At 40.3% G+C, this 16,994-nt stretch overlaps 1 protein-coding gene across 4 annotated transcripts in view; it reads left to right on the top strand.

Annotated features, from left to right (window-relative positions):
* LOC108718301 overlaps positions 1–16,463 on the top strand; it is a 51,333-nt gene extending 34,870 nt beyond the window's left edge. For all 4 annotated transcript variants that reach the window (XM_041565110.1, XM_041565109.1, XM_041565108.1 and 1 more), the window contains 3 exons: positions 7,699–8,118; positions 9,973–10,655; positions 15,479–16,463. In XM_041565110.1, the coding sequence (XP_041421044.1) occupies positions 7,699–8,118; positions 9,973–10,643 (1,091 nt within the window). In that variant the 3' untranslated portion in view covers positions 10,644–10,655; positions 15,479–16,463. The remainder of the gene's footprint in view (positions 1–7,698; positions 8,119–9,972; positions 10,656–15,478) is intronic.
* Positions 16,464–16,994: the final 531 nt, after the last annotated feature.

Here is a 16,994-nt window from a genome sequence, read left to right as displayed (position 1 = left end):
GGTGTCTGTTTGGGGTAAGATACGTGTATTTCCGCATGTAGCGGCAGCCAACTGGCTTGGATCTTGGCCAAATCGCTAAATATACGATGTAAAGGATTATAAGAAGTTGCACTTTATCGCCCTATCGTTTCTACTGCCAAGGTTAAAAAAAAAAGAGTAATAAGATTTATTAGTCACATGTGAGGTATCTTAGTATTTGTGTGGTGCCAAAAATGTAGTCAGCTCTGTGCAACGCAGACATGGATGAGGGGGGGCAGCCAGACGAGCGTTTGGAAGGGACACTGTAGCCCTAAATGGCATCATATGGCAGTTGTCCCTCGGCTTTGGGTGACTTGCCAGCACCCGGTTTCTATGCCAAGGAGTGAGTTTTAGTAGTGAGAGTGGCCAGCAGATTCCGTGCTCAGATTTCTGCTCATACTTTTGAGGCCTTAGATGGTCCCCAGCTGTTATTAAAGAGATACTGACACCAGAAATTAAACCTTTTTTTTTTTCGTTTTAACATCTGTCATAGCTTTGCATGTGTTACAGCTCAGTAGTGTAACTGCCAGGACCTAGCCCTTAGGTGTAGTGAGAGAGCCCTACTTCACCAACGCCCTTTTGGGGCCCTGGGTTTCTGCTGTGGATCTTTTAAATTTGAATTTGACCGCCGACATCTTAACGCAGCGTCATCATCCCATATGCATGTCTACGGGCTTTTGCGGCTAGAGGCACCTGGGGACCGGTACGTCTGGAGGTAAGAATCACGCCGGTCTCACGGGGCGCCTTACAGAATGCTATTTATAATTTTGCCATAAAAGGATTTGCCGGATGCTTTTACAGTACCTCTCAGATCCCCCATGTTCCTTTTATAAAGAGGCTGCCATGTTTTTCCAGCAGCAGTAGGCAGTTAGCATTAGGAACTCTGGCAGGTTCAGGCTGGCAAAACTGTCAGGTTTAGGAACTACAATTTTCAAATAATAAATAAACTCACCAAGTAGAATCAGTGGGTCAGGTGCACCAGCCCTAAACCATCAGCTTGGGGAGCGTAAAAAAAAAAACTATAGCTATACAAACAAACAAAAGGGTCACCTGGCACTTTAAGAGATCCACTGTGCCACGGGTATAAAAGTAAAAATATTTTTTATTGGATTAATATTCAAATACAGGTATGGGACCTGTTATCCAGAATGCTTGGGACCTGGGACTTTCCAGATAACAAATCTTTCCGTAATTTGGACCTTCATACCCAAAGCCTACTAGAAAATCATGTAAACATGAAATAAATCCAATGGGCTAGTTTTGTCTCCAATAAGGATTAGGGATGCACCGAATCCAGGATTTGGTTCGGTACCGAATCCTTAAAATCAATTGACTTTTGGTGACAAAACAAGGAAGTAAAAAAAAAATGTTGCGGCGTACTTCAAACGCGGCTCTATTTTTCCCTCCCCCTCACTGACTTCATATGCAAATTAGGGTTTGTATTCGGTTTGGTATTCGGCCGAATCTTTCACGAAGGATTCAGGGGTTTGGCGAATCCAAAAAACTGGATTTGATGCATCCCTAATGAGGTTTAATTATATCTTAGTTGGGATCGAGTACAAGCGACTGTTTTATTATTACACAAAAAAGGAAATCATTTTTAAAAATGTGAATGATTTAATAATGAGTCTATGGGGGATGGCCTTCCCATAATTTGGAGCTTTCTGGATAACAGGTTTCCGGCAACAGATCCCTTACCTGTAAGCATCTCCATAGGCCCAACGCGTTTCATGCCTAGTAGGCACTTAGTCATAAATCTGAGGAATTTCAAGTAAAAATGATTTACAAAAGCAGACCTATCAGTGAAAGACGATTAACATGACTTATAGGCACACTTTTAGGGGCCGATTCACTAACTTCGAGTGAAGGATTGGAAGTAAAAAAGAGTGTTTTTTTGGGCTACTTCGACCATCGAATGGGCTACTTCGACCTTCGACTACGACTTCGAATCGAAGGATTCGAACTAAAAATCGTTCGACTATTCGACCATTCGATAGTCGAAGTACTGCCTCTTTAAAAAAAACTTCGACCCCCTAGTTCGCCATCTAAAAGCTACCGAAGTCAATGTTAGCCTATGGGGAAGGTCCCCATAGGCTTTCCTAAGTTTTTTTGATCGAAGGATAATCCTTCGATCGTTGGATTAAAATCGTTCGAATCGAAGGATTTAATCATTCGATCGAAGGAATAATCCTTCGATCGTTTGATTGAACTATTTGCTCTAAAATCCTTCGACTTTGATATTCGAAGTCGAAGGATTTTAATTCCCAGTCGAATATCGAGGGTTAATTAACCCTCGATATTTGACCCTTGGTGAATCGGCCCCTTAATGTGCATCAATATTTCAAACATTAGTTGTTTTGTGTCAGTATCACTTTAAGTACAAATCCTTGTGACCCTTTAACTCGGTGGTCCCCAACCAGTGGCTCATATGCAACATATGTAACCCCTTGGATGTTGCTCCCAGTAGTCTCAAAGCAGCTGCTTATTTTTCAATTCCGGGCTTGGAGGCAAGTTTTGGTGCATAAAAACCAGGTGCACTGCCAAACAGTCTCCTGTAGCTGCCAGTCCACATAGGGGCTACCAAATAGCCAATCACAGCCCTTATTTGGCACCCCAGGAACTATTTTCATACTTGTGCTGCTCCCCAACTTTTTACATTTGACTATGGCTCAAGGATAAAAACGTTTGGGGATGCTACAAGTTCTCTTACTGAATTCTGACATAGTTTTATTCTATTGGAACTTATGGAAACCCACCAAGATCCCCACTATCTAGATCTCTACAGTAGGAATTCAAATATATCTCCAGTGGCTTAATCGGAGGCAAATAATAGTTTCCCATGTTTGGGAAGGATTCCTACAACACAGGAAAATGACATTCAGTAGACTATAATGATTATTGCATTTGACTTGTTGACTTGCTGCTTGTTGTGGAGTCACAAGAAGTGGATTTCTGTTGAGCGCACATACAGAGTTTTCATTGGTTAAGGTTCCGTCCATACATAATCAAATTTGCTGCAAAGTTAAAGGGAGGGCGTTGAGTATTCAAATCTACCAGGTAAAAAATATGCTGGTTTTAAGCAGAAACGATCACAGGGTTTTAAATGCAACCCAACAAAGCTAATCTTGGATCAGGGCTTTAATGTTGTTTATTGGAAAATAGTCAATAATCTGGTTAGGGAGATGTTTTTGTGCCATTGTGGCTGCTGGTAATTAAATGATAACTTCAGTTCATACCCATTTCCTACAGTGAGAACTGGTAATAGAGTTAATGGGAGGCCATCAGAAGGCTGCACATATTGACGTCATAAATCTGCATTACTGCAGAACCTGCACTGGAATATCTGCTCATTTGGTACATTTGAGTGCTAATATTAATAATAATGATCAATTTACCCTGTGATGACTATACTATACTATAGACTAAATCTGAAGTCAGAACATTATAACATTCATAGGGCTAGACCAACCTGTAGCCCAATGCTATGTGCATATACATTATGTATGTATATTTTTATTTATACTGTATAGTGCTACTTATGTATGCAGCACTGTACACTAGAACAATAAATTAATAGAATAAACATAATAAATAAAAATAAATACAAAGTACAGTTGCGTTAAAATTATGAGCTAAGTATTAAAGATGCAAGAAAAATGAGGTCCTTGCGCCGTAGAGCTTACAATCTAACTAGAACACTGACAGAGCTTGACCAACCTGTAGTTGATCCAAGTTTTATAACGTTAAAGGAGAACTAAAGCCTAACTAAAGAAGTAGCTAAAATGTTGTACATGATGTTTTGTGCTTCTGTACCAGCCCAAGGCAACCACAGCCCTTTAGCAGTAAAGATCTGTGTCTCCAAAGATGCCCCAGTAGCTCCCCATCTTCTTTTCTGCTGATTCACTGCACATGCTCTGTGCTGCTGTCACTTACTGAGCTTAGGGACCCACTCACAATATACAGTACACATAGAATAGAAATGTCACAATATAAGGCTGATTAGTAATTAATACACATAATTACTACATGGCAGCACAGAAACCAGTGCAATTAGCATCAGAATTGAATAATCAGCAAACCTGTAGCATCAGCTTATATTACAGCCAGGGAAGGTCATTTTCTGCTGGATAATTAGTGACGAACCCTAAGCTTAGCTTCTCAACAGCCAATCAGAGCCCACTGAGCATGTGAGTGTCACAGACACTTTCCAAGATGGTGACCCCCTGTGACAAGTTTGAAGTCCTGGATCATTGCTGTTATTGAAATGTTGAAACTTTACGCTGGTGCAATAATTTCAGTATATAAAATATGACAATTTTAGCCGCATTCATTTTTAGGGTTTAGTTCTCCTTTAACAGGCTATACCAACCTGTTGCCAATCCAAGTATTAGATCATTAACAGGGGGCCAGACAACCCTTAAGCCAATCCCAGTAACATTCACAGAACTAAACCAACCTGAAGCCCATCCCAGTATAAGAACATTCACAGGGCTAGACCAACTTGTAACCAACCCAAGAATTAGAACATTCAAAGGTGGGCTAGACCGACATGTAGCCAATTCAAGTACAAGAACATTCACAGGGCTAGATTAATCTGTAGCCAATCTCAGTATAAGAACATTCACAGAGCTAGACAAACTTGAAGCCCATCCCAGTATAAGAACATTCACAGGGCTAGACAAACTTAAAGCCCATCCCAGTATAAGAACATTCACAGGGCTAGACAAACTTGAAGCCCATCCCAGTATAAGAACATTCACAGGGCTAGACAAACTTGAAGCCCATCCTAGTATAAGAACATTCACAGGGCTTGACCAACTTGAAGCCCGTCCTAGTATAAGTACATTCACAGGGCTAGACCAACATGTAGCCAATTCAAGTATAAGAACATTCACAGGGCTAGATTGGTCTGCAGCCAATCTCAGTATAAGAACATTCACATAGCTAGACCAACTTGAAGCCCATCCCAGTATAAGAACATTTACAGGACTAGACCAACTTGAAGCCTATTACAGAATAAGAACATTCACAGGGTTAGACCAACTTGTAACCAACCCAAGAATTAGAACATTCAAAGGTGGGCTAGACCAACATGTAGCCAATTCAGGTATAAGAACATTCACAGGGCTAGATCAGTCTGTAGCCAATTTCAGTATAAGAGAATTCCCAGAGCTAGACCAACCTGAAGCCCATCTAATCATTAGAACACTGACAGAGCAAATAGCCAGTCAGAGCATTAGAAGAGGACTAGACCTGAACATTAGCAACCTGTAGCCATTTAGGCCAGTGAAATCTTCCCCATACAAGGATTCACAAGCAACAGTTGGAGGTTGCTCTTAGTTACCTCCAGGGTTACTCACACACTAATAGAGAGATGCGTGGCAGTGATTATTTTATTATATGCCAGCCAGAGGTGTATTGAGTAATTACAATAACTAGGGAACAACTATGATTTCCTATGAGTTGACTCAAGTCTGACTATATAAACACATAAGGCATTTTCCATATACTGTAGGACTTCTCCATGCTGCCAAGTATGATAGCTTTAGGCAGTGAAAGCCTTAAACAGAGCTGAGTTTATGCATGGAGAATTGCAGCACTCCTACTTTATTTAGATCATAAAAGCCTTTTTTTCCATTTGCCACCCCTGGTAAATGACCTCCCTGAAGTAAAGTCCACTTGTCTAGGTTTTCACCCAGGCAGCCCAGTGTTTGGAAGGCCTGTCCAGGTGAAAACTGCCTCATTTGGAAATCTGGACAGGGCATTGAACTTAATGGCTTGAAGATCAACCAATCCCTGATTGCCACATCATAACCCACAACTGACATCATCGGACCCACCCCTGACAACACCTGCCCTGCCTCCGACATCATGAGCCTCCTCATCCCTTGATCTACTGAAAAGCTGACAACCCTTCACTTGCCCCATGGCAAAAATGGTTGGTTTGCCCTTTGGGTTATATCATTGCACAGTTAATGAAATGTTCGGAGGTAAATAAATAAAAAAAAAAGTGGCACCATTCCAACCCAATAAGTGTTATAGAATCCAAAAGACAAAGTGGTGCACAGTCAAGAAATAATGTACAGTAAGTTCCATGGGAACCACCAAAATAACCAATTTTGCAGTTGTCACTGTTTAAACTAAGAACATAAGTAACACCAAATTAAAGAAATATAAAGAGAATGGATATTGTAAAAACACAGAACCAGATAAGTGAAATTCAGAAATAATGGAGAACATACGGTATATATAGTGTCTGGGATGAAAACACATGAAACGATATAGTGAATCCTCCAGGTTCTGAAGCTTCAGTAGTGGAATCTAATTCTGAATGAAAGAAAATCAGTTTTATAGGGGAATAGAAGAAAGAGAATTCAGAGAGGGACAGAGGATTATTTGGATAATCTGGGCAGTATATTTGGGAAACAACACAACTACTGTGGATATTGAACGTAAAGGAGAAGCCTCAAACATTATTGCAGGAGAGGGTGACTATTATATACCTATATTTATTCTTAACTTGCTATAAATAGTTACTTAATATGTTTTTTGTGAATAATATAATAATACAATGCCAGTTAATCCCTTCCCAGTACTTCCAGTCCAAGACAATCCATATAATTTGGTGCCTCTAATGCACAACCAGGGCCAGAACTAGGGGGAGGCAGAAGAGGCACTTGCCTAGGGCACAATGATAGGGGGGTGCTGGGCAGGTACCTGTTAAATTGTTTTCTGGCTACCAATAGTCCATGTTCACTGCCCTCTTCACTCTCCCCTTACCTCTGCTATCTTTTTTTTAATCCCCTGGCCACCAATGTATTATTTTAATATTCTATAGGCCCCTGCCACCAATCTTTTTTTTAAACATTTTTTTGGGGCCCCAATTTTTTTTTAACTTGTAAGGGGGCCCTTGCCACCAATTTTTATTTTTTTTTAAAAAAATTTTGGGGCGGCCCCTGCCACCAATGTTTTTTTTTTTACATTTTTTCTGTTGGGGCCCCATTTTTTTTTACCTTGTAAGGGGGCCCCTGCCACCAATGGTTTTTCTAAAAAAAAAAATTTTGGGGCCCCAATTTTTTATAAGGGGGCCCTGACCATCAATAGCTTTTTATAACTTGTGTTAGGGGGGTTACTTTTTTAGCGCTGATGTCTGTGTGGTCTTTTAACTGCAATGTGGAGCGGGCGGGATATGGGGTGGAGCTTGGGTGTCAGTGTGAGGTCTATGGGCGGCATTTTTGTCGCGGTTAAACTTTTTGTAGAAATAAGTTCATGGGCAAAGTACCGCACAATATTTTTTGTCTCATGTGTAACTTTTTTTGACGCATGCGAAACTTAGCATGTGACGAATTTTTGCCACCATTCCGCAAAATTCATAGATTTGCTGCAAAACTATACATGGAGAAAAAAAAATCACTAATCACTATTTATGTATATAAAATCATGATAGATCAGAATAATCCTAATATTACCCTGAAATACCCCGGTCTTATCTCTTATACTTTAGGGTGGAGAGAGAGGATAATTGGGTCTCCTCTGAACATGTTCTCTGAAGGTCACACGTACTTGCCTGGTGTAAACATCTGGTTTTTCTATGGACTTGGAGGTCCAAACTGTGGGTCAACTTGCTGAATGAGACTCTGCATATTATATCTTATTTTTCTTTTTCTTCTCCTTGAACAGACCCAGAACCAGCCCATCAGAATAAAGCTCAAAATAATCAAAAGAACAAACATGAAGCATCTGTCAAAACCAAGACAAATCTATTAAATCAAAATTCTAAAGCAGAAGAAAAGAGCCCAACTCTGAGAGGACGAAATCTCCCATCAATACCCCGGGACAGTGGAACTACAGAAAATGCACTAGAAAAGTCAAAACGTGAAGAACCCCTCTATGATACTGTGAATGAAAAAGAACCATCAACTAATATCATCAGCAGTAACGGCCAGTCAAATGGAAGTGTGAATAATGGAGAGGCCACTGGGAAAACAGCGACTGTCCCTCTTTACTCCAAGGTGCCTACGAGCAAGGGATCCCTCAAGAAGCATCAAAACCAAGAAAATTTATATGAAGAATTGAAACACGAGGCTGAGCCCAGAGCTAGTAAGTCCAACTTGATCCCAGACCTCACATTACAAGTGCCTGATCTAACGCAGTAACTAGAGGGGAACATAGATATACAGCAATAGAGATGTGTGCTAATGATTATTCCTTCTATGTCAGTCATTAAATACTACATATTGGATGAACTAACTAGAGAGCTGTCTGAAGGTTTAATCAGCAGGTAGCATTTGAAAAATAGCCTGCTTTCTGACAGGCTTTTGTTTCTCCTACTCAATGTAACAAAGGAGTCGCAGTGGGACATGGATTTTACTATTGAGTGATATTCTTATATCTACCAGGAAACTGCTATCTGTTTTGCTGATGGGGGGAGAGAGAGAGAGCAATTGTATAGTTACAAATTACCAGGTGAGGCTAATTGCCAAGATAATCAAGGAAACAAAGAAACAATTTTAAATGTTTTTCTTTACAGACACAATTAAAAGCTCTGCTTTCAGGGCCAGTCAGCTTGGGTGAATGAGTTTTTTTCAGCCCCAATGAACAATTTAAATAGGCTTGTCCCTAACATTAGAGATAGCCACGGGTGAATTTATTTGTCAGGCGCAAATTCGCAGCCAATTGCCGCGATTCGCCACTGGCAAATAAATTTGCAAAACTGACACGAAAATTTGCTGGCGTCCAAAAAAATGGACGGCAGCACATTTTTGTCTGTGAATGTGCGCAGGCATCCATAAACGGACACCGGCGGCAAAAACGAGACGCCGGCGTCGTTTGGCGAATTTTTTTAGAGAAGTGAAACGGGAAAAATTCACAAAATCACTAATTCTGCACAGGCCTAGTGGGCTTTAAGCTTCATAAGGTGCTGAAAGGAAATACTCTAGTGTTAATCAGCACATGCTGTGGTTTCTAGTAATGGGCGAATTTATTTGGCAGATGCAAATTCTCGGCGATTTCCCGCGATTCGCCACCGTCATATAAATTCGCTAAACCGGAGCAAAAATTAGCCTGTGTCCAGTTTTTGTACGCTGGTGCATTTTCGCCGGCAAATGTATGGCAAAGAACGGACGCCAGCATCAAAAATGAGTCGCCGGCGTCGTTTCGTGAATTTTTTGCCGTTTCGCGAATTTCGCAGGAAATTCGCTAATTATTGGCTAATTATTGGCGAAACTCCACAGTTTCGCCAATCACTAGTGGTTCCTTAAATGGACAGTATATGCTCTTTCTTAACATTGGTTCAATGAACTGGGCTTTTTGCCTATTGTGTAATTCAGAAATATATTTCTTTTTATTTAATCCTCTAAAAAGGGCAAAATTTGAAAATGAAACTAAAGTCCCATTCTACTTCCTAATTCAAAAGGGCAAAGTCAAACAAATCATCAGTCCCTCTTTACTAATAAACCCCTTCCTTCCCCAATGATGGCCTGTTATCTTTTATATAATAAGCAGCACATTATACAGAGGTTTTTAGGTGGACTGCTGGTTTGTTTGACTATACTCGTTGGGTTCAGGAAGTAGAATATATATATATATGGAAGTAGAATATATTTATATGGAAGTAGAATATATATATATATATGGTATATATATATATATATATAGCAACAAATAACAAAAACCATAAATATTAGGTAATTGAAAGAATAGCAAAAACTATGTTTGGCAGAAGCCCTATTCATTGAACCAATGTTAGAAAAGTATTCTTTGTCTTTAATGCTAAAATTAGCGAAGAGTTGGAGAGAGGAGAGTTGGCTACTTCTTTATACCAGTCCTATGTCTTACTGGGTTAAAATCAATGAAAATTAAATAAATGTAGTGCTTGTTCATGAGTGGGAGTCGGTATGAAACAACATATTGGTTTATTTGACGCTACGTGCCTTGTTTCTTCTCTCTCTGTAGACTCAGAAGCAGCACATGCGAATAGAGGACCAAGTCCAGTCTCCCAAAGGAGTAACTCCCCTGAAACATCATTCCAAACCCAGGAAAATACAGAAAGTACAGACCAGATTCCAAATTTAACAGATAGACATCTTCCCTTAATCCCCCAAGATGATGTAACTATTCAAAGTGGACTAGACAAGATAAACGTTGCTTACCCGTTGTACGATACTGTTAATGAAATTCACGATGGAGCTATTGTTCCGGAATCAAGAATCGAACCTCCGCTCTTAGGGTTGCAAGTGCCCATTATTGAAGTAGAACCAGCTGGTAATATTGTAGGACATAATGGTGATAACAAGTCAGATGGAAGTTTGGACAATGGAGAGACCAACGAGAGAAAGAAAATAGGCATTGATCCTCTTTACTCTGTTGTTCATAAGAACAGGATATCCCAAAAGAAACAACCACACCAAGAAAGTTTAGATGATGAAATGATGCAGGAGCCTGATACAGATATTTCTGCTAGTAGGACTGACCTGAACAGCTCACAAACCTCACTAGATATGGTGTCAATGGCTTATATGCGTGCCAAGAAGAGGGGAAAGGATGATACGTCGATCAACTCTGAACGGGAGGAACCTCCACCTCTTCCAGAAAAGCAATTCAACGCAGAAGATGAAAATCAATAGAACATAACAGAGGTACAGTCAATACTCATGGACCCATCAGTTTGTTTTGCATTACCATATATCGAGCCTCCTTATATATGGGCTATAATGTAGGCAAAGAGCATAGCTCCAGACAACCTTTTGAGGATGTCTCTTGGGAATTCAATAGATAACCTATCAAATAACTGAAGAAACCATTACTTTTTCATCTGTGTGTTTCTTAGGCCTTGGTGCTTACTGGTAGGGATCCATCCATTCTCATTTCAAATTCCAAAACATGCGCAGATCAACACAAGCAAATTATAATTTATATTATCTATTCTACAGTATCTATAGGCAGTACCTAACACATGTTACTTTTCAACTTGTCTTGTTCTACCCTTAGCATTAGCAATTACAGCCACACATTTGTCCATAAGATTCAAGAATGTACCTTCATAATCTTACAAAAGCATATGTACGGGATCGGGAAGAAAAATGTTGATGCTGATGCAAGTGATGAATTGTAAGGGAGAAATGTGTGAAGAACAGTTTGCAAATACTGTGTGACTCCCCAGTGTACAACTATTTCATGATTATAATCCATTGTGCAACACAACACCAATCGCTCACTGCAACTTCCTTCATAGTTAGTACACACACCCCTCCATACACTCACATAAATTATATAAACCCATATCTTTAACCAGTTTAGTTGCACTTAGTCTCTGCACTCTCTCCAGCTCATTTACAGTATATCCCTCCTAAAGGGATACTGTCATGGGAAAAACTTTTTTTTCCAAAACACATCAGTTAATAGTGCTGCTCCAGCAGAATTCTGCACTGAAATCCATTTCTCAAAAGAGCAAACAGATTTTTTTATATTCAATTTTGAAATCTGACATGCTGGGAAATTGACAAAATGTCTGTCACGACCGGCACCCGATACCAGAACAAGTGCCAAGTACCCTGGTCTCGGCTCGGCTTCACCAGTAGTGTGACCACCGTTGGGCTTCGGGAGGAGCCCTCAGCTTACTTGGGTGCCACCTGGACTTAACGAGAGGTACAAGGCGAGGTGTTCTGGCTGGCAAAGGGGCACGGCTGTTAGCAAAGTCTTTTGGGCCGAAGGTCACGGTACAAATGGAGCAGGCAAGAGAATCGTCAGACACGCTGGGTCGAGGCAGGCAGATATCAGAATCGTCAGGCAGGCAAGGGTCAAACTGGGTTGTCAATCAAGGGGTTAAGCAGGAAGAGTTGTCGTAGGCAGGCGAGGGTCAGGATACAGATTTCAGAATAGTCAGGATACAGGCAAGGTCAAACACGGATAATCAGACAGACGAGATTCAGATCAGATGCACAAGGCTCAGGAAACCACTAGAAACAAGTTCTATCACGGGCACTGGCTGGGGATCAGAATGGGCCTTAAATACAGTCAAATCACGCCAGCGCGCCTGTACCTTTAAGAGGCGCGCAGGCATCAAGATGACACCGGCGCCGGAGAGGAAAAACCACGCGGCGAAGAACCATGCGGCAGGCGTCCCCGCCGCACAGGTAACTTTCTTACAATGTCTAGCCCCATGTCAGATTTCAAAATTGAATATAAAAAAATCTGTTTGCTCTTTTGAGAAATGGATTTCAGTGCAGAATTCTGCTGGAGCAGCACTATTAACTGATTCATTTTGAAAAATTTTTTTTTCCTCATGACAGTATCCCTTTAAGGACTGGAGTCCAAAACTGCCCCCATACTCCAGATGAGGCCTCACCAGGGACCTATAAAGAGACACAATTATGTTTTCATCCCTTTAGTTAATGCCCTTTTTTATACAAGAACTTTATTTGCTTTAGTAGTCACAGAATGACACTGCCCAGAATTAGACAACTTGTTATCTACAAAGACCCCAAGATCCTTCTCATTTAAGGAAACTCCCAACACACTGCCATTTAGTGTATAACTTGCATTTATATTATTTTTGCCAAAGTGCATAACCTGCATTTATCAACATTGAACCTCATTTTCCAGTTTGCTGCCCAGTTTTCCAGTTTAGACAAATCACTGTGCAAAGTGGCAGCATCCTGCATGGAACCTATAGTTCTGCACAATTTAGTCTCATCTGCAAAAATATAAACAGTACTTTCAATGGCCACCTCCAGGTCATTAATAAACAAGTTGAAAAGCAAGGGACCTAGTACAGAGCCCTGCGGTACTCCACTAACAACACTGGTCCAATTAGAAAATGTTCCATTTACCACCACTCTTTGTAGTCTATCTTTTAGCCAGTTCTCTATCCAGGTACAAATACTATGTTCCAGGCCAACATTCCTTAATTTAACCAGTAACCTTCTGTGTGGCACTGTATCAAATGCTTTAGCAAAGTCTAAGTAAATCACATCCACTGCCATCCCAGAATCAAGGTCCCTGCTCACCTTCTCATAAAAAGAAATTAAGTTAGTCTGGCAAGATCTATTACGCATAAAACCATGCTGGCACACACTCATAATATTATGATTTGCTATGAAGTCCATTATCTTATCCTTTATTAACCCTTCAAAAAGCTTTCCTACCACTGACTTCAGACTAACTGGCCTATAGTTTTGAGGCTGAGAACCTCAGACATTTCTATTTCTTATTAATATCTGGTAGAACTCATTAATATGCATCTGAAGTAACTCAGGCTGGAGGTCATAAGAGGGACAAGAGGTAGAGGCTATACAATACCTTTACTGAGTGTGATAATAATGATGAATAGTTATGTCCTTACAGGGAGATAGGGAGATTAAAGTCCTAAAAACATTTACGATCAAAACAAGCAAATCACTTGGGAAGTTTTCAGATCTGTGAATAGGTTATCCAAAACCTCAGAGGAGATGTCACCTTCAGAGGCAGAAAGGTGCAACTGTACATTTAAGGCTCTTGGACGCTATTTATTGACCCCTATGTTACATTCCTATGGAATCCAAGTGTACAACAATAAAAAGAATGAATAACCTGAGCAATTCTTATACTGAACATTATTTTAATAACTCTTCACTTTAATCTAAAGTTTGTGTAAATGAAATCCCACGTCTCCTGATCTCCTATCTATATGTCTTTTGAATCTCCACGGAGGCTGAGCTAGAACAGACTCACATCCAATAAGGCGGCTAATGGAACATCGAATCATATGACATACAGTCCATACTTTTAAATGGCTTTGAATTAGCCAATTAATTACATAAAAGTCTCAAAATGAGGAAAGAAAATGAGAATATTGACATACCAAAGCATGCTGCAGGTCTTCTAGAGGCAAGCATTCTCATTTCATCTAGGAGCATCTTTAATAGTGGTAGGGCCAAGGGGAAAAGCAGACCTTGAGAAGTCCCATTATTTATTTAAAGTTGGACCTTCCAGACACATTTTTGGATGTACAGGGGCAAGAATTGTCCTGCATTCATCAAATGAAGAGACATGAAGGGCCACAGATGAGCAACCCTGTTACTGTTGCCTGTAATCTTGACCTTCTGTTGACCACTTGTCTCACTGTTAAAGTTTATCCCCCCTTTCTTCCTACAATGACTCTGAAGGGCAACTATAAAGACATTTCTTTCACTAGTCAAGACAATTCAGATATAGAGAGTGGGGCTAAAGCTGGACTTCCAGACTGGATATTATACGTTTGGCTACAGATTGCAGAAGTTCAACATGTTTTTTATCTTTCGATGCTTTGCAACATGAACTTCATGTAGGAACATATAGTGGAAACTGACACTATCTGGTTTCTTTGTTGATTGAATGACTCAGTTCCTATCAGGGGCGGTGGTGGGTCATATTGTAGCGTGATCACTCCTCCATGTGATTCAGGGTGACAAGGGCTTGCATCATAACACAATGTGTATCTTCACATGTAGGAGAATTGTGTTTACTCCTCCAGAGTCTGCTCATATTATTTAAAGTCTACTGTAATGATTAATATAGATTTACGTATGTTTCTCACCTCAAGTTTCTCCCAAATGCTGCATTCCATTGCCATTTATAATATGTCTCACCTCCCTATTGTCCAGTATCTCACCCAAACCTCCTAAATGTCTTCTCTCCTATCTTCAGCAACAGGGAAACATATGTAAATTAATGCTATGGGTTATAGCTCCAGGCCTCTGCATATATATAAAAACATGATTAGGAATGATGAAACAATCTTTTCCAAAAGACAAAACCTTTCTGACATTGGAAACCAACGACAAGTGTCCTCTCTTCCATGCCCAACATCTGGCCTTCCTTGCTTACTCAATCTCTGAGGTTCAATAACAGTTTCCCAAACTGTAGGGCATTGGCCCACAGCAAAATAATGTTATTTTTGGCTATGAAATGCCAAGTAGGTAAGGGAATTTAAAGCTGCACAGTCCTGAAACAGAATATTTAAGGATTTTTAGAAAAATATGTTCGTCGGATGAGTAATAAAAAATATCTCACCCTGTAACAAAAATGACCTGGGTGTAATAACCCCAGGTCTATCACTTAAACGTGGAGTACAACGTAAAGCCACTATTGGAAAAGGGAATAGCACTCACCCGACGTCTCAAGGGGTCCGGGTGCATCGCCCCGAACCCGTAGCCAAGGGTGTGTGTACTCAGAAATGTATTTTTAATTTTTAATGTATTTGAAATAAAGTTGAATTTTACCTACCACAAGAGGCTTCCGGAGTGCTCGCCGACTTTCTTCATACTTCTATGAAATGCCAAGGCCATGTCTTAATATGCCATAGACCTACCCCTTTATTGGTAGGCTGCATCTAAGGCTGCTGAGTGAGAGTCCCAATCTCATTTTGATTGAAGAGATGCCATTTGTGTATGCAATGAATTCAGGATAAGAGTTTTCATGATTTTTTTTTTTTTTTGTGCAGGATGTAAAGAAATTTGTCTCCAGTCAACTAACACGTCGTTGGTAAGGAGAGACTCATCACCACCAAAACCATCTCTGACAATTCCTGGCTGGAAATATTTCTGTGACATCATTGTTGTTCTTTAATCTGACCATGATGAACTCTACTATTGGGACATAGTTTGAACCCCATAACTGTGACATTGTCCCAGCAATGACATTTACCTGAATCTGATGGTGATCCCAATTATTGTGCCAATCGGTTTTCAGAATACGACAGGCACATTTATTGTGACATCACTGTATTTTCACACATCTTAACAAAGAACACTATTATGGTGACACTGTCAGCCATGTAACTATTCCACCAAGTTCTGGAATGAATTCTTTAACCCTGCAGTAACCATCAATACTGCTCAGTATAAAATACTGCTGTTGAATAAATTGGCCTCCGGAGTGCAAAGAATGATATAATGTACAATCAGGATTTTGGAAGCAGATTTAATTTGAACGAACACTGATCAGCAATGAAAGTAGCGTAGCAGTAACTCATTCACATCTTCCCACAACAATTTTTCATCATGTTATTTTGTTTGGATTTTCCATGCTGTTAATTATGATTCCCATCAGGGTGTAATAGAGTTACACGTAAACCTATTCGCAAGTAACCCTATGAAATGAGGCCTCCGTAGACTAATACACCTTTTTTCCCCAAGTTATGCTCTGCAATCGCAGTCTTGGCCTCCACTTTGTCAGTCCAGGTAGGACAAGTCAAGGGGATTTGATTGTTGATCCATGAGCTAACAATCAGATCATAATAGAGGTCTACACAGATCTGTTGGGTCGAATCATGCCAAGAGATATCTGGTTAAACACTGGTCAGGCAGATTGCCATTTAGGACCAATAAGCTGCCCATTTAGTCTACGGTGACCCATGTATTGGCAGGTTATGTATTGTATATTTTATTTCAATCTGTGTTTTAAAATAAAGTTCTATAGGTTCTACAGTTTGGGTTTCGTTTTTAAGCTCAATTTTATGTGGGCAGGAAACAAGCCTTCGTAAAAGGGTATAGGTAAAGGGGTAAAGGGGTGTCCTTCTTAAAGAACTTTTAGTATAGATGAATCTATTCTAAGCAACTTTTCAGTTGCTCTTAGAAGAGATGGACAGATAAAATCTAGTGGAGGCAACCAGGGGAGTGGCAACCCTACCCCAGGGGTTTTAGTCTTTTATATCACCCAGACTGGCAAATCTGTTTTATAAAAAAACAGGGGTACAGTTGGAGGAGCACTATGTTGCCATCTTGTTCTGGTGTACCTGACATCTCTGCTCCACACTAGGAGAGTGTATGCACAGTAATTAACTTACCCATTCTATTGATGTCTGAAGCAGTGGAACTGGGTGTGACCATTGCAGAAAAGAGGTGGAGCATGGGTACGTCCAAGATGGACGTGGATCCTGTCTGATCAAGGTTGGAATCTTTGGCTTCAATAGATGCAGTGGATACCAGAACAAGATGGTAGCACCAGCCTGGGGAAGC

This window comes from Xenopus laevis, chromosome 5S (assembly GCF_017654675.1).
Source record: "Xenopus laevis strain J_2021 chromosome 5S, Xenopus_laevis_v10.1, whole genome shotgun sequence".
NCBI lineage: Eukaryota > Metazoa > Chordata > Amphibia > Anura > Pipidae > Xenopus > Xenopus laevis.
This window is presented reverse-complemented; position numbering and strand designations above follow the sequence as displayed.